The 20,717-nt window shown below is 42.2% G+C and overlaps 1 protein-coding gene across 1 annotated transcript; it reads left to right on the forward strand.

Moving 5' to 3' along the window:
• The first annotated feature begins 1,787 nt into the window (after positions 1-1,787).
• On the forward strand, positions 1,788-16,925 carry OSTN (osteocrin). Its single transcript, XM_009883364.1, has 5 exons — positions 1,788-1,825; positions 8,975-9,073; positions 11,876-12,093; positions 15,656-15,752; positions 16,056-16,925. Exons 2-4 carry the CDS (start codon positions 8,975-8,977, stop codon positions 15,738-15,740), a joined length of 402 nt encoding a protein of 133 aa, XP_009881666.1. The 5' UTR covers positions 1,788-1,825; the 3' UTR covers positions 15,741-15,752; positions 16,056-16,925.
• The last annotated feature ends 3,792 nt before the right edge of the window (positions 16,926-20,717 follow it).

Genomic DNA, 20,717 nt, shown 5'->3' on the forward strand with positions numbered 1-20,717 from the left:
TGCGAGTGCCGCCTGGTGTCTTTCCAACAGAAAAAAAGGCAAAGAAACTGAGCACCTAGAACTGCAGTAGCTGGTCAGCAACACCTCATGGTCTTATGTAGCAGAGGTACCTCATAAATCTAATAATATTTTGTGGTTAGGTCATGGTTATCTTTTTCCCGAGATCCTGCTTGAATGTTTTATACAGATCAGTCAAGTACTGCTGTGTCCTTGGACTTGTAGCAAGAAGCCTCCATCTAAATGCAGGTAGCACTGTAAAATGGAGCATAGTCCAGTTCTCCTCCAGTGGCCGCGTTTTTTACTGTGTTTCAGCAGTCTGGCATTGCTTGGCTCTGCCCTTTTGGTTCTGCTGCAGCCGTAGTATCCACAGAGCCCATTTGGACCTCTGCAGCTGCCATCGCTATTCCGTTATACCCTGCGGTGGAAAACAGCCCCAGCCTGCCTGCTCCAGCCTGCCCACGGCACGGGTGCTCGTGTGGCTAATGCATATTTCTGCAGCACTACACTAAGCCATACTCCCATAATTGAGACGTGCTATAGAAATACTTGCTTTGCCTCTCCTTATTTACTGGGGCTGTACATTTGTGTTGTGCTCACGATCAAAACCAACATCTCATTCTCCGCTGACTTCTTCTCTCCCACCGCCCCCCAACACCTCAATCAGGGAGTGTGGCAAAGACATGCTTTGCAATGAACTATCCCGATTTGCCACTTTACGTCAGCTCTGCAAAATTCTGTGGCCGTCTTCATCTGGGAAATGAGCTGTGTTATAATATGATTAAACTCTAGTCTTTCTCTAATCACTCTGATAAAGACAGGTGTTGAAATCAAAGCTTTTGCTCCCTGGCTGGCAAATTTTTCCTACTTGCTGCAAAGCTGCATTTGAATTTTCCTTTTACTGTCTGTTGCTTGTAGGAAGAACTTTTGGCAAGTCAGAGTAAAATCTATTTTGAAAGTACTGTGCCTATCTGTTTAGAGGATAAAGTCACTATGAATTAACTGTTAAGGAGTCTGCACAGGTTGGAATTTTAGACCCAAAAATGGGTCTACAATTGCTGTGTGAATCAATTAAAAACTGAGCTTAAAAAAAGGGGCAAAAGAGAAGATAGACTTATTCTAGTGAGGCAAACAGAGAAATAAATAGGTCCTCTAGTACTGCCCAGGGAAGATAGGCAGCTTCATAGCTCACACTTTACAATCATTTCAATAACTGAAATGAAGTGTCTGAAAGACTTAAGTTCTTGTGACTTGCTTTACAAAACACAGTCCTTTTCTAATGCTCATCTTACAATGGTATTGATCAACTAAAAATGCACCAACTAATTTCTTCCTGAAGTTAATGCAGTCCTTCTAAAGTTATTCCTGTTGTCCCAAATAAATAAAGTTTAAAAAAATAATGATTCAGTATATTAAGTTTATGTACTGCAGTTTGCAAAAGTGAGAGGTTATAGGAATGGTGATTCTGCTGAAAATCTTTCCGCTCCCATGTCTGTCTGAATCTTGAAAGAAAAAAAAAGGAAAAAAAAAAAAAACAAAACAAAACCCTAGACCTTTAATTATAACCTAATCATCTTGATCAGAGCAATAAATATAACAAATGTGAGGCAAGTATGCGTGTGAGAGTGCAGGACTGAGAAAGGTTTAGGGCAAGGATCAGTGGAAAATCTTTAGAAATGATGTAAGAGAAAGCAAAGGCAGGGATTGGAGTTTGTAGCCTACAGCAGAGACTATAAAAACTCTGAAAGAAAGCTGAACATTAGGGATAAGTTAGGGGGAAGAACATAGCAGGACCATTAAGGTTGGAATTGCTTGTATCCAATGCAAGGTAAGAGGAGCGAGGACAGAGATGGGTTGGGGATATTTTGTGTCTTCTGCTCTGCTTACAGAAGCTTTCTTCCCTTCTGTGCTTTCTTCCTTTTATTTTTTTTTCCAAGTTTTTTGCATTAACAGGCATGCACAAGGTATACACATGTCCATGTCTGATGGGAAAAGCACAGCTTCTTTTTCCAGTTTGAGATTAAGATAAGAAGATGCCTATCACCTAGTATTTTTGGTATTAAAACTGAAATAATAATATTCAGTGGAAACTTATTTCGTTCAGTTAATCAGCCAACATTTAAACAAGATGTGTCAGTGCATTTTACAACAGTGACTAGTTAGTTTCATGCTTTTGCAGTGCTTTGCAGTAAACTGCTGTCTGTTTATATTGTTATGGATTTTCCTCTCTATATGTTATTGTCAAATGCATATTACTTCTTAAAGCAAGTTGAAGAGTATGACAGAATAGTTCCTTTGCATTACTAAACACCATATGTGATAGACAAGTTTGCTGCATATAATATGTTTTAAAACAAGATAAACTATTTAGGAAAATAATTTATGAATCTGCAAAAGGGTTTTATTATATCCCATATTAGATAAATGTTGATCCAGATTCTGCCACATTCCTGCAATAATAGAATAACCCTGCAGAAGCATTCCTATACTAACAGAGTAATTATCATTATCCAGTGATCTGATTACTTCAGCTTTGTACCACTGTAAATGAGGGCAGACTCTGATTCAGTGATAGTTGTCGTAATTTCTCCATTCTGAGTTCAAAACTGAGTTCAAAACTGTTTCACTATTTCTTTTTGCCTCCTAGACTGGAGTTGTACAAGTAAATACATGTGAATAATCTCTGGTTTAAATGTCCAGAGGCTACAATAATGTTCAGAATCCACTAATTTTTGAAGTACAAGCACACAGTGCCTTTAGCTTTCCTTAGTTGGCTTTTCAATCTGGAACAACTGTCCTCTCACAGGGAGTGCAGAGTGGAAAGCTGAGGGACTGCGGGGACATTTTGTGCCCCTACCAAATGATTTGCTCGGGAAGCCTGGAGCAAATTATTACATTTATATATATCTGCCCACCTGTATTCAAAATGCTGCTCAACTTACTTTCCTTGTAAAATACTTTGAATATCATGAGGAATGACGGGGGGGAACCCCAAACAAAAAAAAAAACCAAACCAACCAAGCAAATCTATGGTGTAAATTATGGGAAAACTGCAAAAAACTGCAAAATATATCTGGCTGGATGAGGTGTTCTTTAGTATTTATAAATACCTGCTGCACTGATTTCAGCAGATTAGGGCTTCATTTTCACTCTTTGAATGAATGACATGTGTACTTCTCCGGGCTTCTTAAACAGCAAATTAAAAAATGTGAACCATACAACAGTTGTAAGAGGTCTCTTGATTGACCCTGCCAAAGATTGCAAGTGATTGTAGCTTTTCTTTTCTTCTTAGTCAGCCCAGAGAAACAGATTACTCTCTAGTTTCCATTTGCGATGCATCTTTACCAGGCAATTGACTTTTCTTCTTCAGTTAATATCCTTGATCAGAACATTTAAGTGTTTATCCAGTAAATCAGCATCAGTTTTTGATTCTCTTGTTTAGAAATTCCAGTGCCATTCTTGTCTCTAAGAGCTTCTCTTGAAGGCATATCTTGAAGGCTGTTTTTACTAGCCTTTAAATGGCCTATGTTTTTATATTGATAATATATTCTGATAATACACTCCTCATACCAGGTATGAAGAACTTCCACTTATCACTCCAATGATGTTAGGAAAGGCGATGATTTTTCTAATATAGAAAAACACAATATATTTCTTGATTTTTATCGACAGAAAGGTTTCTTATTTTTACTTTAAATGCTGAAGATGGCACTCTAACAATGAATAGTTTTTATTTCTCATGCTAAAGATGAAGGAAGAAAGCTAAATGTAAAGTTGTTAGAAATGTTAAGAAATGTTGGCATGTTCAGTCAGTATGTATATAGTGTAGGGCTGGGAGTTTGTTGGCAATGAAGAATAGTCTAATAACGTTTTGTTTCCCACACACTTCATAGCATTCTCCTTATTTATTAGTTCCTAGGCTTTTAGATGGTTTTTATCACTTCCATTTGTGTCTCCTGCTCCGCAGTCTCCTACTTCTATGGCACTGAAGTGAGTTTGGGGTTTTAAATTTCTAAAATCTGTCGCTAAAAATGGTTTTATTACACAGTGTAGTCAGTTTTACAACATGTCCAACTTGTCTCCTTCCTGCCCATTCTAGAGAGAAGCATCCTTGTTTGTTCTGCGTGCCCACTCGGTTTCATGCTCTTTATTCAAATGAAGAGAGCACGACAGTGACTGACTGGTCCTCCACAAGTGTTTGTCCACCTGTGTCAGTTAATTTTTTTTCCGGATTCATGCTTGTGCCTGCTAAGCAAATGTGCCCCAGTAGGGCTGTGTTCATTTGGACAGTTTCTGTACTTCACATGAGAAGTAGAGTGCCACATTTTCAGCCTTTCTTCATATGAGCCGTGTGATTTGTGTGCTGCTCCCTTAAAGATTGTGCCTTCCACGGGCAGGGTCAGCGCGGGGTCTAGTCAAGCCCTGCAGGGACTGAGCCATCGCTGAATCTGGTTTATCTGAGTACAGATGGTAGGAAGAGTTGTGTACTTGAGCATCCCCTGACTGCATTTGCATCTACCAAAAGTGCAGCTATCAATAGCTGAGTCAGCATTTACAACAGATACTTCAGTAAAATACAGGCAAAGATGACTATCATGGTGATATGAAAACATGTTAGGACCAAACACTGGAAATCACATTGTTACAGTGAATGCAATTATTGAAATGAAAATTTTGGAAAGCAATGACGAATCTGAAGTGCCTTCTTGAGAAACCTTTAAGGAACTTCATTTTCAGACAGTGGAACATCCTTGGCCTTGAAATACTGTCAGACAAAATGTTTCATTTGGGACACAGAAATACTTAGACATTTTCTCAAAATCACTAGTCTTATGCCTCTTGCATGGGTTAATGCATTTGAAGTTCTCTCTGTTTACATCAGATGAAACCTACCTGCATCTATTTATCTACATGGTCACAAAACTGAAAATAGAGGGAAATTTACGTTGTAGAAGTTGACAGTGTCTGTACCATATATCTAATAAAATATATGGCATTGTTTAAAAATCTACACCTACTCAAGAAAACACATTATTAATAACATAGGGTGTGTGACACTGCTTACATTTCACTTTGTCACAAAGTCCCATGCTTCAATGTTTTGCTTCAGTATCTTTTTAGAAAGCAGTACGTAAGAAGTGCTCCATATCTCATCTGTGGGATGAGAGCAAAAACACCACTCTAACCTATTTTTGGACTCTGCTTTTTTTTTTTTTTCTGAGGGTGGGATTTGTTTTGATTTTTCTCCCTTTTCTTTGATATTTACATGACTGGAAAATTACACTTGAGATATACACGATCCCTTAGGAGTTTCTGAAATCGCTTGGACTGCTGGTACAGGTATATTTTCAGCTTTGTGGTAATGAATATGTTCAGAGGATCCATGCTACAACTTTAAAAAGTAGAACCAATTTGTTTCAGCAAGAGCAGACTTTTTCTCACAGCTTCACACAAGCTATTTAGAAGTTATTCTTTTTGGTAAGATGCTCATCCATCACAATTTTATTGGCCATAAAGTAGATTCCCATCAGGTGTCCAGTCCAAGGCTGGTGAGGCCAATGTTGGGACTCAATGGTACCTTTGATTAAGATAGATAGCAGCACTTAATAGTCTATTTTGTGGCTTTGGAGCAGCAACAAAATACCTCAGTAACTGGCTTGCAGACACAGCCGTAGTTTCCCCAGCTGGTTGGAACCTGCATGGTATGAGAGATCCTCATAGCTAACAGGTGATGGAGGTTCACCAGTACCATCCCAGTGCCCATATAGCAGAAGGAGTTGAGCCCTAATGGGTGCTGCCAGGAGCTTCCCAGTGCCCATGGGACAGTCGTGCCTTGGCTCTGCATCGGGTCAGCTTGGGAACATCCGGCACAAAACCTCAAGGGCTTCTAGGCTGAGCCACAAGAGCAAGGTCCTCGTTTGCAGGTGAGCTCAGGCATGTCCCCTCTTGGTGCTGCTACAACAAGCAGAGCACAGTCATCAATATCTGGTGGCAGCTGAAGTGAAAGATTACAGTGCAAGGCATGATGTCTTGCCTCAGTTCTCTTGCTCACAGGCCAGCGAGAAAAACAAAGCTCTTGTGATTTATACTCGTGGAGTAATCTCCACAGTAATGTGAAATATGATAGTTCAAATGGGTAAGAACAATGACAGCTGTTACCATTTTTGACAGGCAATGGGTTTGGAGCTTGTTGATGAATTGCACGCTGTCTGGGGCTTGTTCGGCCCACTTATCTTCAGGATGTCATTTTGTTTTTTGGGTTTTTTTTTTTCTTTTAAAGAAAAACATCTTTTAAGTCCTTCGGTTTGATGTTGGAGACTTAACAGTTTCTGTTTGGTAAAGAATTTTGCTTTCTTATTATCTTTTCCTGGAAAATGGCTCTGCACGGATTCCTAAGAAAAAGTTTTGAATGTTTATCCTGCTTTGATAAGGTAGAATAATGTTCTCTCTTTTATCTTTGATTTTATTTTAATTGGACCTGCAACAAAGATACCTAATTATATGAGGAATTTTAGTTTTGACACATTTCAAGCTAAAATATCACTAAAACACATAAATATGTCTGAATTTCAGACTTGCAATTACATTTAGTGAAGGGTAAACCATATTTTATGTCAGATAACACCAGACCCTGAGATATGAAAGACATGGAATTATACCCCAATCCCTTGACCTAGCTCTGTGAAATTGGTGGTAAGAGTTTTCCAGAAGAAAGCTGGAAATTCAAGGTTTTTTCAAGAAGGAGGGTGGCTGTCAGAGCTTTGGTTGTTTTCCTTCAGTGACGCATACTGCCAAACTTCACTGTAGGTCTTTCTTGGAATGGGGCAAGATAAAACGTGGATGGAGTGAAGCAATAACCAGTGCATGGCTGGGACTGCCCCTCTTGGCAGAAGGGCTCTGCATACCCAATTGCAACAGATGAGCTCAAGGAGAAAAAGCAACAACTACTTTTAACAACTAAGATCCTATGACATGGCTGAAGGTGGAAAGATAAGCTCAGACTGGCAGAAGACTGATTTTAATTATGTTCGCATAGTCCTCATTGCACTCTTAGTCTTGCAAACATTTTTCTCCAGCTGAACTGCTCCGCTAGACCAAACCTGTTTCTTTCTCCCGCCTTGGTCGCAACACCATGTGAAAATCAGCACAACAGGATCTTGCTGGACTTAAGTTTTGCTCCCTTTTAAACCGGTGACGTTGCTTCTCAGCTACTTATTTCCATAGGCATTAGAGCCAAGCTTTAAGTCCTTACAATTTCCTCCGCTTCTAATTTCACCGGCGTCAAGTTCTGACCAGTTAATCAAATGTCTTTTGTGTTGCAGGTGCCTTAATGTTTATTTTGATTAGTGTACCAGTTGCTATTCTTAGCTCTTTGGTCTTTGGGTTGAATGAATACCAGCACAGATACTTAAACCATAATAAACATGTGTTTTTAACCTTGCCATTTATTTTTATGTCTCTGTATCCAAATAATCAGGATGTGGTTACCTGTGAAGGTAGTAGACTACTACTTCAAATTTCAATGCACACTCACATACAAAAATATACATTGTAGAGGGTTACAGGTTTAGAAATACCCAGACAGACCCTTGTCTGACTTTAATGCCTGTTTCCATCGGACTGAGAGGCAGTGTTACCACCTGACTTACTGCTTTGTCTTTGTCCTTTGATTCCAGTGAACTACGTCTGCTTCGCCCCTACAGCATAACCAGCAGCTTTCTTCTTCACTGCTGATCCCTCATGAACAATATAAAACAAAAAAAGATGTATAATGAGGTAACCAAATAACAGAAGCACATGTAAAGTGTATTGAAAAAGCCGAGCAAGAAACAGAGTTTCAAGAAACAACACTACAAATATAACATCTGTACTTTTCAAAACTGGACTGCAAACACTTTTGTGGCTTTTCTCCTTTGTAGTGTGGGGAAAAGTACAAAGCCAAATGTTTTTTACCATGGGAAATTTTCTATGCAGAGGATGAAACAACTATTGTACATCATAGAAATGTATTTATACATCCTTTTTATTTCTGCTTTTCCAAGCAGAGAGTCAGCAACGAATGGCGCAATCAGGCTTGAATTATACTCTGGGGCAGGACCTGGAGACAGAGTAATCAGCAAATTAGCAGATACCTTTGGCACCAGAGGCCCCAGCCTAGTTCTTATTAACATCAGCTGAAGTATTCCCACCTGGGTGAGCTGGAGGCAGGTCAGGTTTTAAGAGCTAGATCCAAATGAGGGCTTAAACAGTGTAGCCTAAACCCATGACCAAAGAAACCCCTGCAGCGAGCAGCTTCCCGATCCTGAGCCTCCCAAAACCTGACCCTCCTGGCATTACTTAAAGGCTCTGTAGGTATCTGCAGCTCTACAGCTGTAGCATGTGGTCCAACCACCACCAGTCTGAGCAATGGATTCCCATGCAAGCTTTTCCCAGGTGTAGGAGCTGGATAACTTTATTCCATGATCCCAAGAAAATCCTGGAAGTTGTGGCTACCCTTAACTCCCGTTGAGAACTGGTGAAATGCAGCCTTGCTTTCAAAATGCTGCTGGGGAGGTCTGGGATTTCTGTAATGGCTTTAGGCACCCGTACAGCATGCGGGGAGGTCAGGGTCAGCCCGGGTGTCTGCGAGCCAAAGTCTCCCCGCTTATGAATGAGTGTCTAGTTCGTCCGATTTTAACATGAGTTTGCGTTCATTACTCCTGCCACTGGAAGGGCTGGGCCATTGTGCAGAAAGAAACGAAAAGATTTGCAGTGCCATAAAGGAGCAAGGAGGAGGTGATTCTGCACCTAAAGATGAAGGGCTCTCAGCTGGCACTATCTGGGCTTTATGCAGTGACTCTGTAAGATAACACATATTAACAGCCACGGGAACAGAATCTCTCTTTGCTTTCACTTCTTAAAGACCCGTGGAGTGAGGTTCCTCTGGGAACTTGGGAATGCATGTGTGAAGCCATTAATACGTTGCTCTCCTTTGCAGATGCTGCAGTTCCAGCTTGTTGTGGTGCACTTGGCCCTTGGGATTACCCTGCTGCAGTGGCACTCTCGCTCAGTGCTCCTCGCGGAGACAGCGCCAGAGGTAGGTGAATGTTTCTGGTGGTTGTCACATAGCCCTGCTCTTCCTCTGGTTGTTCTTGGCCACAGAGTGTGGAAAACAGAAGGGTCTCCATACTGTTGGAAGGTGAGCGGTCGGTATTGACTCTATGAGGGCAAAGCGGGAGCAGGACAAATTCCCCAGTGAAAATAGTGATGCAAATCGCACAGCTCTGAGAGGACAGACAGAATGAAGTCTCACTCCCATTCACACAAACTCTCCTGAAGCACCATGGGATTTTCTGTGTGTTAAAACATCATCCAGTGACTTTGGATAGAGAACTTCCTGAAGAGGGCAAGGAGGTGATGGAGGGGGGAAGCAAACTCCTCTAACACTGAAGGGAAGGATTCGTTCTTATTCTTGAAGACAAATAATAGTACGAGAATTCTGCAGCTTTCAGAAGCTGTAAGGAGATCCCTGAGAGAAGACCACCTGCACAAAAGATACAAATTAAAGGAGGCAGAAGAGACCAGGAGAGGGAAGGAGCAGAGTAACTTCCTTAAGCTTGAGAAGGAAAGCAGTGGATGAAATGGGAGAACTATCTCACTGCAGAAGTTGCACCTGAAAATACTTCTACTGCGTTTTCTTTTTTCATGTCATCTTGACATGAGACAGACCTGGCAGGAAAGGTTTTTAGATAACAGTTTCATGCCATAAAAACGTCAAGGATCTAAAAGTTTTATCAAAGTAGCATTGTTTGGCTGTAGGATCTTTACATAGCTTTTTAAGATCAGCTTAGAAGTTAGGTGCATACTAAAGAATATTGATGGATCCTTCTACCTTGCTCTCTGTCTTCAAGGGAGCATGCCCTGATTGTACAAAATAATATTTGTGACAGAAAATAGGGCTTGGGCTAACCACTCCCCACACCAGTGCTGCAGAAGCTGCTGTTCTGATGCCACAGGGGTCAGGTATCCGCTCTCTTTCAATGATAGGGTTTTGTGAGAAGAATGTAAGGACAGAAGAATGTAAGGACAGAATATCTTCAGAGACTTCCTGATCCAGAGATGTGCACTGGACCAGGGCATGTTTTAGCTGCTGATAGGCCTGAATTTGTCTTCGAAACAATTTAAAATCTTGGTATCCATGACGTCCTTTGGCAACGCATTCCACTTCATCTATGAGCTGTGTTTAAATGTAGTTCCTTGTATTTATTTTAAATCCACCATCTGGTGACTTCACTGGGTGGACTGGGGAGCTCTTTTTCTTGATGAAAAAAATTACTAGTTTTTATTCATGTTTGCTGTTTGTAACTTTATAAACCCTCCGCTGTACCCCACGCTCATCTCTTTACTTATCCATGAAGTTGTGCTTTGTTCAGTGGTTCACCATAAGAAAACTGTTGTCTGTATCTGATTACCATTTTACCTGTCTCTTTACAATTCTATTACATCCTTTTTAAGACAAAGTAAGTGGGACTGCACAAAGTACTCAAGAGCAGAGGCTATTTTTTACCTTCTAGTTTCAAGCGTTCGTGTAGCTATTTATCCCCACTAAGAGTTCAGTCTTTTTTAGAGGCATATTTTTGTTGCAAACCTCTGTGAAAGTTTTATAACCCTGAAAGGGAACAGAAGGGATTGCTCAGTACACTTCAGGCTCATAAAAAGTAAAGTCAGAGGACAAAACAAGACCCTTTACAAAAGTACTAACAGTGCTACATCATTTGTGCGATCATGGTGGCTGTGTGCTCCTCCTGACACAAAGACGACATTCTTATACACTCCATCACTGGTTATGCCACCCATCAGTAGTGGGAAATATCATCGCCACAACTATGATGTGGACCGCAGTAGATGCAAGCATATTACATCATCCATGCGATGGCTTTCTTTGCATTTGTACTAAACCCACTGTGTATGAATAAGAAGGATAGCGGTGTGCTTCTAAAGATAGAGGAAACCCTGCTTCAAAGAACATAATGAAAGTTTTTGTTCGACATTTTTGTCTATTTCCATGAAAATTAAGTGGAACGAGATGGCAAACATTTCATCTGAAGAATGATTTAAGCTTGACACCTGCTGTTGCAGACTAGGTCCTGCCCTATATTTTCCTGTTATTTGAGAAGCAAATGTTTGATTTGTTTCACTTCTTTGTTGATAGACCCCAATATTCTCAGCTATTCTGCACAGCGAAGTATAGTTTGGTTTTGAAAAGGTGTTAAGCCTAATGTCATAACTAAGGTTCAAAATTCTGTGTCAAGTCAAATTACTGTTCTTTCCTTTCCTCCTCCCCACATAGTGTTACTGCATAAATTCTTTAAATGTCAGGGCTGAGCAAGTTTATCTTTGGATATTTTTTGCATAGCAATTAATTAATTTGGCAGCTTCGTATGGAAAGTTCTGTGTAAGTTTTCATTACTAGCATTCATTTAAAAAATGAAAATCAGTTTTCTGAAAAATATCAGGATGGATATTGCTGTCTGGAGACTGCATTTTTAAAAAGGATTAAATTACTCAGCTCATGCTATAAGTGTTACTAATCACACTGCTGAGATAGGGATAGTGGGCTGACCTACAAAAACAGGCTTTGTGAAGCAATAAATTTTGATAATTCTTGCAATAATAATGAAGACGAGTTCAATTCTATCAAAAAAAATCCCAACCTTTTATGGCAAAGTCCTGTGGGTGGAAAATGTCCACATTTCACAGAAGGAACTTTGTTTTAAAGCATTGGCCCAGGTTTAGTATTCTAGTGATTATGTATTTATAGGCTTGCTGCTGTGACACTGGTTCAAATGGTTTTTCGGGAACTTGAGCAGCAAGCAAACACTCCTGCTTTCTTTTGCAGCCTTTGGAGCCTTCTGCTGCTCTGGGCATGGGAGCACATCCCACTGCCAGTGAAGAGAAGTCAGCCACCAACCTGGCAGCCAAACTGTTCCTCCTTGATGAGCTGGTGTCTCTGGAGAATGAGGTGACCGAGACCAAGAAGAAAAGAAGTTTCCCAGGATTTGGCTCCCCGATCGACAGGATTTCTTCGACCTCTGTGGATGCTAAAGGCAAACAGAGGTAAATTCTTAGATGCTCCTGGCAGTGATAAAGTTGGAAGAAGGCTGTTGGTAGGTGTCCTGGATACAGATGGGTCAGCTTTAGTCACCAGCAGGTTTACTGTTGTTGTGAGGTGTCTCTGATCAGGGTACCAGAATCTCTACAGAAACCATTCTGGTTGCATGGTGTGTCGTCCTTCAGCTGTGATGAATAATACTTGCACTAGTTCGTTTATCCCCGCAGTGCCATACAGCTAACAGAGAACATTGAAGCATATGCATTTTTTTTTTTTTTGTACATTTCTTTCCACTGATGCAAACTAACGTTCAGTTTAAAACTGCCTTTTTCATCATGCGATTATTTCAAGCAAAAATATGCCAGAGGTTCAAAAACAGAAGGGCAGGGCTAGGTGTTCCCGAGGCTGGGGTGAAAAGCAGGTACGGTGTGCATGTTTTGAATAGCAAGATGAAAAACACATTGTGAAAATGGGCAGATAGTTAATAGAATGGGCTTCAAGACCTTGATCAATTTACGATAAGCCAGGGTTTAATCAATACATAAGTACAGCAATACCGTCACAGTAAATGTTTGGAGATAAGCATGTTTATAACAGGGCTGAGCAACGACGTGTGGTGTGGCTGGGGAGAGCCTGTGAGTTTGGGGCAAAGCTCGAAGGGCCGTTTGCTATATCTGAAAGGGCTTAACTGTCTTGTTCCCTTCTTCTGGTAACTGTCTTCTTTTGGATGGAATCCCCAATGCCACAAAGTATTTAATAACATGCTTAAAGCTTAATCTGGAAATGGAAAGTATTCACAAGACCCCGTCAACATTACAAGTATTTTTTTCAACCAGAGTTTTGCAATATTTTCTTGTTGTTTTTCCATTTATCCACCCAGCCTGCTACTAGGACTTTTTGACTGCAGCCAAAAGTGATAAAATACAAAATTCTTAAAACCTTGAGTAGAACTATTCTGTTCTGTGTATCTCTTCAAGAGATCAGCATCAGCTCATTCTTTGTTTGCCTTTTAGCGTGTTTTCCCTTTTCAGGGGAAGAAATACAAGGTCATTTTTGAAGCTGCAGTGCCTTTTTTTGCAAAAGTACATGGTATTCCCACTTTGTCTTGTGCTTTTTGGGTGGAAATCTTGTTTCATTCTACATGCAGTACAAGAAGAAAAAACACGAAAGAGGGAAACAGTGGTGAAAATCATCCAAGTTTTCTAACAGCTTGTCTCTGAATAATGAGCTCATGCAAATGAGCGACACTGCACAAAATTCCTCCTTTCCCGGCATCATCAGCACAGTTTGTAGTTTTGCATTGAGATTATCACTTTGGGGGTGCTGATTAGCTTTTGAGTTTGGGATTCATTCATTTATTAGAACCATCTGAGCTGCCTTGATCACTGCATCGATAGTCAGATACTACCATCAGCATGGACCGTAGACCAGATGAGTGCTGTGAAGCAGCAGAAAGTCTGTGCCTTTAGGTGGAAACAGGCAGAGGCTGCTGCACTTGGAGCAGTAAAGTGGAGGACTGAGCACCCCGTCACTGTCATGCACACAGTATATAATAACCCATTCCTATACCAGCTGGGAGGGTTACATTTTGAGACCAGAAAATGCCTTTTGAAGTGCGAAAGCTGTCAAATAGGTGCAGCCCCCTGAAGTAACAGAGTGTGTGCGGTGCCTGGCAACACGGCAGAAAGTTTTGGAAAAGAGCAGCATCCTGGTTTGAGGTACCACAGCAAGCAGTTCAAATGTAAGTCCACTTCACACATTGTTGCGGCACCCACCAGTTATAGGAGGGCCCAGGTCCTCATCTTGCTCATCAACATCAATTTATAAAGCTTTGAAAGCACAGGAAAAGAATGAAGGAAGACATGAGTCTTCAGAAGATGTAGAAAGATCCATAGACAGACGCAGAGAAAGAGATTCCGGGAATATTAGAAAAGGCTGTTTTAAATAGAAAATATTGCTTTGTCCCCAGTAAGTGCTGAAATAGGCACAGTCTGGTTTGGAAGATGGCGCAGGAGGCTGGGGTGGAGCGGTGCCTGTCCTGTTGTGGCTCGGGATGGCCGCAAGAGGGGAAGCTCCGCTGCACAACCTGCCTGCGCTGCCTTTCCCCTTGGCATGAGGTTACAATTTCCTTCTCTGTTTAACTACAGAGCATGACGATGTTACAACTAATGATGCAGAACATTTAAAATTTTACCAAGTCAGGCTCAGTCTGCTCTCCAGCAGCCTGTCCCCACCTGCCCCCACCAGCTTGTGCCTACCACTGGGGGGAAAAAGGGTACTGCCCTTCAGGCAACCACCTGAGGATCAGCCCTTTGCATTCTTTCCCTTTCCTTTGCCTATGGCTTAGCGCAACAGCGCTGGATACGTGGGTGTTTGAGGAGGGGACAGTGACCTCATCTGAAAGTAGCTAGAAAAGAGGCAGAGTGAAATGGGTTGCTGATGCTGGAACAATTCTGGGTTCACGTCAGAGAGCTGTGAGGAAAGGAGACTGCTCTGAGGAGACCGTGGGCTAGACAGATAGTTCTGGGCAGGCTGTGCAGAGTCCCCAAAGCCACAGGCTGAGTGATCATGGGAGTGCTGGCGATTAAAGTTGGACTCAAGCGCACCATAGCATGCTCTACTGGTAGTTACTTTGCATTTGCAAACTTAAAGAACAAAATTTCGTATTTATTTTCCTTGACAAGGGCTGATAGAGAAAAGAGTTCGTTTTCCAGGGTTTGCTTTGGACCTGCATTTTGCTGGCAAGTATTTCCAAGGACAAAAGTTGAGCTTATTCTCAGCTGCAGAAAATCTCACCATTTTCACAATTTATCAAAATAAAAATTCCGCTGGTGGAAAAAATGCTCAAAAACTAAGATGGGAATCCTTCTTTTTTATATTAAAAACAATAATACAGTATTCCTGCGTAGAACTTCTTTTACGCTTTCCTCATGCCCTCATTCATCAAATCATCAGGCAATGTACCATATGGAGGAAAAAACTAAAACCAAAACCCCCCATTTTCAATCTCATCAGAGGTTTCCTACTATAGAATTTTGAGAACACCGCATTGCAGGAGACCCCATAGGAAAATCCTGCTGGGGCTCCTCTGACTTGTCCCCTCTCTTACTGTGGAACACTTTCTACCTCCTTGCTTACCTTAGCCCCATTTGGCCCTGGAGATTTCAGAAATTCAGGCTAAGGGGTCACCTGAACTATATGATACTGTGCATGAAACAGTTCCTCTTTATACATGCGGTGTATCTCCTTTCTTTTATGAATAGCAGCTAACCTGAGAATGGTTTGCTGCCAAATAAAGACAGGGAGAGTGGATCAACATCAGCCAGTCTGTAAAACAGGTGCAACTCTTGACTATTTTTTTTGTAAGACAAGCGAAGCATCTTTTTTTTAACACTCACATCTTTGGCTGCTCCTACGCAGCTGGTCTGCCTCAACAATAAAGTTGTTAGTGAGATGAACGGAGGAATCACAGATGTAGTATCATTTTGATTATTCCTATGATATCTTCCCCCAATTCTTTCCCTCCTTCTTTGTTTTTGTTTTTTTTTTTTTTTTTTCCCTGTTCAGGAAAGTTGTTGAGCTGCCTAAGAGAAGGTTTGGTGTTCCTCTTGACCGGATCGGAGTGAGCCGTCTCGGCAATACCAAGGGTTAGCAGTTCCTGCAAGTAAGCCAAAGTACTCCGGGTGTGGGCACTCGGAGAACGCCCCCCGTTCTTAGTTGCATGGAGGTACTCAAGTCACACCAGTAGGCTCGGAAGGGGTGGCCTGGGGAACGATGGCTTCTTATAACATGAATTCTGACTGTCAATTTAGCTCAAATGCCATAAATTAGACTTTACTAACCCCCTACAAGAAAATAAGTATTTTTAACATTTCCCATGTCCTGTAGATCACCTCACAGTGTGTTTGCCCAAGCCTTGCATTTCTGACATGGGAAAACGTAATGTTTCCTGCTTTTCTGCCTACAGGTGCTTCTGTTCTGAACGACTGATGCTGTATTGGAAACATTTCAGGAATAGAGAAGATGCATCACAGCATGTCTTGTCATTGAGTAATGATTCAACATGCGAGGAATTGACGTCCTGCAAAATCTGTTTCACATTGCATTTTACAAATGTTGCATTTACAAATAATAACAAATTCAATTCATCAGGTCGGAATGCTCTCACAGTTGTGCACAGTGCCACTGATAGGAGGGAACAGAAATTATGTATATAGTTTAATTGCATGGCATTTATTTCTTAAACTTGCAAAAGTTCATTATCCTAGCAAGGACTGTTAGATTTTTCTGGATTGAAAATAAAACTTCCAGAGATGCCAACAGCAGTCCGTGAAAAGCAGACAGTTTGCTTTGCACATTTCTTTCAAGAGGGTGTTTGTTTGGTAGATGAAGGGAAGATTTAACAGTTACGGGACAAACCTGGAATTTATTTGAACTGCTGTTTGGGAGAAGATGTCTACCGACTTCACGAGGAGTTAGTCTGAATAAGAACTATGAAAATACCCTAGTATTTGTCCTGATGTTTTTAGTAGTCTTTCTCTTATCTCTGCACCATATTTAGACATGTTTTCATCGTATGGCAGATCCTGAAATGTGGTGAGATTTCTAGTTTCCTCCTCTAAGCTGATGAATACGTTTCACTATGCATAACATAGGATAGCGTCCAAATATGAAGTCATCTACTTCCTAGGCCATCTGCATCATATGCCTTATTTTAGCCTCTTGCTGAGTGCATGGGGCATAACCAGACAGCCGACTCTTAAAGTTCAAGAATTTCTCACTCTGGTAAAATGTAAACATGTCCTCTCCACTTCATTTCAGAGTAAAACAGGTTATCTTAAATCCTGTTTCATGCTTTTCACTTCTTTCCAGATTATAAAATATAGCTGAAAAGAGCTGGTTGCTGACATCTCAATGCTCCTAGCTGATGTTTTCTAAACCTCACATACTCCTTCTTGGACTTTGGTCCCTGTCAGCTAAATTCCTTGGATTGCTGTTCTGGGGTATAAATCATCCTTAGAATTGCCAAAGAAGACCCATTGAGAAAGGGATTATGCAGGACTAAGAAAAAATATGATTCTTGCCAAGCACCCCATGTTAGGCAGAGAGCAAGGCTGGAGATAGGAAGTAAGTGTTAATTTCCTGAGCTTATGTGAAGCACACAGCACCTGGCCATCAGCTGGGAAAATGGGGAAAAATACAGTCAGCTTCTCAGTCAGCTACAGGAAAGGACTTGGAACGTCAATGAGTCTTTGAAGTTAAAGCTGCTCTGAGGACTGGGACTTTGGAGCAATTGCCCCGGTTCATGGCCATGGTGGGAGATGAGGCTCCCACTCAGAAGGGTAGGTAGCATCCAATTCACATGTGAGAGGGGCAGTGCTCAGCCATAGCAGGGGCCTTTCCCATTTTCCCTCTTGCTTGGAGCCCTGTCCTGAGGCCAGGACTGGCCTAACCACAGAAAGTTCACAAGAAACTTTGCTTTTCTTGATGTCTGCAATATAGGCTAATGCTGCTGAGAGCAGCTGCACAGACCAGTGAATCCCATCAAGATGTGCCGCCATCTTTCCCATCAAGCCCAGCACTCTGTAGCTGAGTCAGGTGATCATTTCTACTTCAGTGGGTGAGTTATCAGTGCTTGTGTATGAGGTGAAGCACCACAGATGCTTTCCAGAAGACCAAGATCTCGAAAGTCATAGGAAGAAAGAAGAGCTGTAAATCCATGGTCATCTGATCTTTTTGCTCCCTGGTCCCACTGCTCATTTTCTGCCTTTAAGCTTGTAGCTGACGGCTCTGAGAGCCGGACTGACTGGGTGCATGTAGACTGGCTGACCCGAGACAAGATTTTCTGTCCATGCTAGAAGCAGATTTGCAAACGCAGACAAGCCCGGACCCTGTCCTCTGCAGGGCACTGCCACCACCTGTCCTGAGCCCTCCCTGCGGTTTAGTAAACAGTTATCTGAGCTCATCCAGACAGTCTGAAGATAATCTGCTTGCAAGGCAGCTGTATGCATGGGGCAAGGGTAGGTTATGGGAGTGATGTACTCCTGACCGCTCGTACAGCTGTCTGTCCAAAGCAGCACGGACAGAGTCATTGCGTGACCGATTTTGGGAGACTCAGATCAGAGGAATCCAATGCTAACACAGCGGCTTTGCAAAGACACTGCTGGATCATAAAAATACTGTAACAGTTGGCAGGCATTAGCCTGGGCTTCCAAATAAAGACAGGTTCTAAAGCCTGTAGGTGTGTGCAGAAATGCCCTCCATCTGGAGGGTGATGTGAAAGCAAAGAAGGACAGAGGTATGTCTGGTGATGTTGCTTGGAACCGAGAGCTGGAAGCCTCAGTCCTGCTCTTGGCTCCCGCCTCATTGCACGGATTGCTTGGGAGAAGGCAGCAGCCTTACTCTTACTCTGCCCCATCCACCGCAGAGCGCACTGAGACCTCCTGTGGCTCAAAAAGCACTCTTTAAAATCAATAAATTGGCAGGTGCTCTTTAAAATATGATGATGTCTGAAAGGCTGAAACCCACGATTCGTTTTCATAGAAAATATTGGATAGCTTCAGTCAGCATGCATAGCATGAAAGTCAACAAATATGAAATGAGGATATACTACAGCATCTGTTGCACGCTAGATTTGCCCTGTGCTGCCTGTTTGCAAAGCCATTCTGATGCCTGTGAGGATTTTCTGCTAATAAATCAACCTGGTCTACTAGAATGTCTAATGGAAATCCCTTTAATTGTTGCCTGTGGGTCATTAACTTTAGCAAGAGTGACTGCCCAAGCATGGGTAAGGTGCGAGCAGCCATGATGTGGAAGTGGCACCTGAGGAAGAGAAGAGTTTCTGCTCTGTGCGTTTCGGGCAAAGGACGGGACCCCCACAGTGACATGCTGAGAGTGAGCCTAGGGAGAGCATCACTGCCTTTGCTCTGAATTAATAAATGAATTGCATTCAACACATTCATCACTCCAGCAGAAGCGACTAACAAAGCAGTGTATAGCGCCTGTGAGGAAATAGCGGGGTAGTTTGGGTACCATAAGCACTTAAATAACTGATGATAGGATATAGCACACCATGTGGGCTGAAAATCACTGCTAAGCAGCATGGTGCGTTGCACTCCAGGGAATTCCTGTGCCTAGGATCGGAGCAAGCTGTTAAATAGCCACAGACCCTGTATCCCTTTTCCTGACTTGCTGATGAGTTATCACTCCAGGCTGGGAAGGCATAGCTGCAGCTAGCAGGTAACAGATGGAGCCTGCTGCTCCAGCCTTGCGTTGCACTGGGATTTCCTGCCAGCTGAAAGAACCTGAGCTGAACACCAGCTTGGGGCACTCAGCGCAGCTCTTGTAATACATCTCCCTTTCATCTGGAGCACCAACATCTTAAAGAAAGAGAGACCCTTCTCTTGGCAGTAGGCTGTAATTTTCCTAGATTTGGTGCTGTCGAGAGGGTATGTGAAAGTATGCTCCCACATACCTTTTCCCTTGCACAAAAGCAGCAGAAAATGGGAAATGTGTTCTGAATCACTACCGAGGAAATAACAAAGAATTAACGTTAGCAGAAAACTGTATTTTGCATGTCATTAGACCTCACTGATATAATCAAGCTGGTTTTATTCCGTAGGTGCCGGCTTTGGCCCGTAATAGGATGAATAGATCTCCTATTAATGAAGTACATACAAGGCACTGCAGTGGTAAGCGTGCACATCTTGCTGAAGCCCAAGGCAATGAATATAACATGATAATTACAGCTTTAGAAGAGGTAAAGTTTTGAAGAAGATGAAGTACGCAAGCTACAGTTAAATACCATGGCTTGACAGGGCTGGAGAGACAGTTCAAATATAGTCAAAATCAGTCCACACATTCACAGTGACTACCAGATTGTGCTCTCGTTCACACCGCTGGAAACGTCGAAGTTAACACCAGTGGCCTTTAGATTTATTCTGAATTTACACCTTTGGGAACACAGTCTGTTGTTTTTGCAAATAAATGTAGGCAACATGACTTAAGATGAATGTACGTAGGAACCACTGATGGATTTTGATCTCTTCCTTTTGGACAGGTGCAGACATAATTCTGCAGTAGAAAAAGCCAGGTAGCATCTGCACTGAGCAGTCAGATGAGCCAAAAACCTCTTCTCAAAACATCTCTTTGGGTGAGTAGGTAGAAATCAGTGGGTCTGCTCCAGTCCTATGAGGACAGCAGCCCACACATATCCACGAGGAAGACCAAACTCTCCTTCCTAGTTCTGGTCAAAAGGAAGGGCCTCTTCCTCAGGCACATTAAAACAGGCCTGTGTTGTTGCAGCTAGGTGTTTAATGGGAGCCTTTTTTCCATTGTAAACTTCACGTGAACCACGAGGTAACAAGAGCCTACACCAAGGGAAACATGCTGCCCCTTGGGCCCCTGCAAGAGGTGAGAAAGAAAACAGTACATGCTTCTGTGCAACAGAAAATCTTTATTGGAATGATATCCAAAGGATCCAGACTTCCGTGCCTGTCCTCCCCCAAACCTACTGCGTACGCTGATGGGACATGACAACGAACAGCTCTGTCTCAGCAAGCTGAGGCAGGCAGCCCTGAGCCCTTCCCATTACACCCAGTCTGCCTTCCTGGCCCAACAGTGGGTGTTT

This window comes from Charadrius vociferus, unplaced genomic scaffold (assembly GCF_000708025.1).
Source record: "Charadrius vociferus isolate BGI_N301 unplaced genomic scaffold, ASM70802v2 scaffold214, whole genome shotgun sequence".
NCBI classification, from domain to species: Eukaryota; Metazoa; Chordata; class Aves; order Charadriiformes; family Charadriidae; genus Charadrius; species Charadrius vociferus.

Coding starts and splice junctions, on each gene's coding strand:
- OSTN (XM_009883364.1), top strand. CDS start 8,975: ATGCTGCAGTTCCAGCTTGTTGTGGTGCACTTGGCCCTTGGGATTACC. Junction 9,074..11,875: donor TCGCGGAGACAGCGCCAGAG/GTAGGTGAATGT, acceptor TTTCTTTTGCAG/CCTTTGGAGCCTTCTGCTGC. Junction 12,094..15,655: donor GATGCTAAAGGCAAACAGAG/GTAAATTCTTAG, acceptor TTCCCTGTTCAG/GAAAGTTGTTGAGCTGCCTA.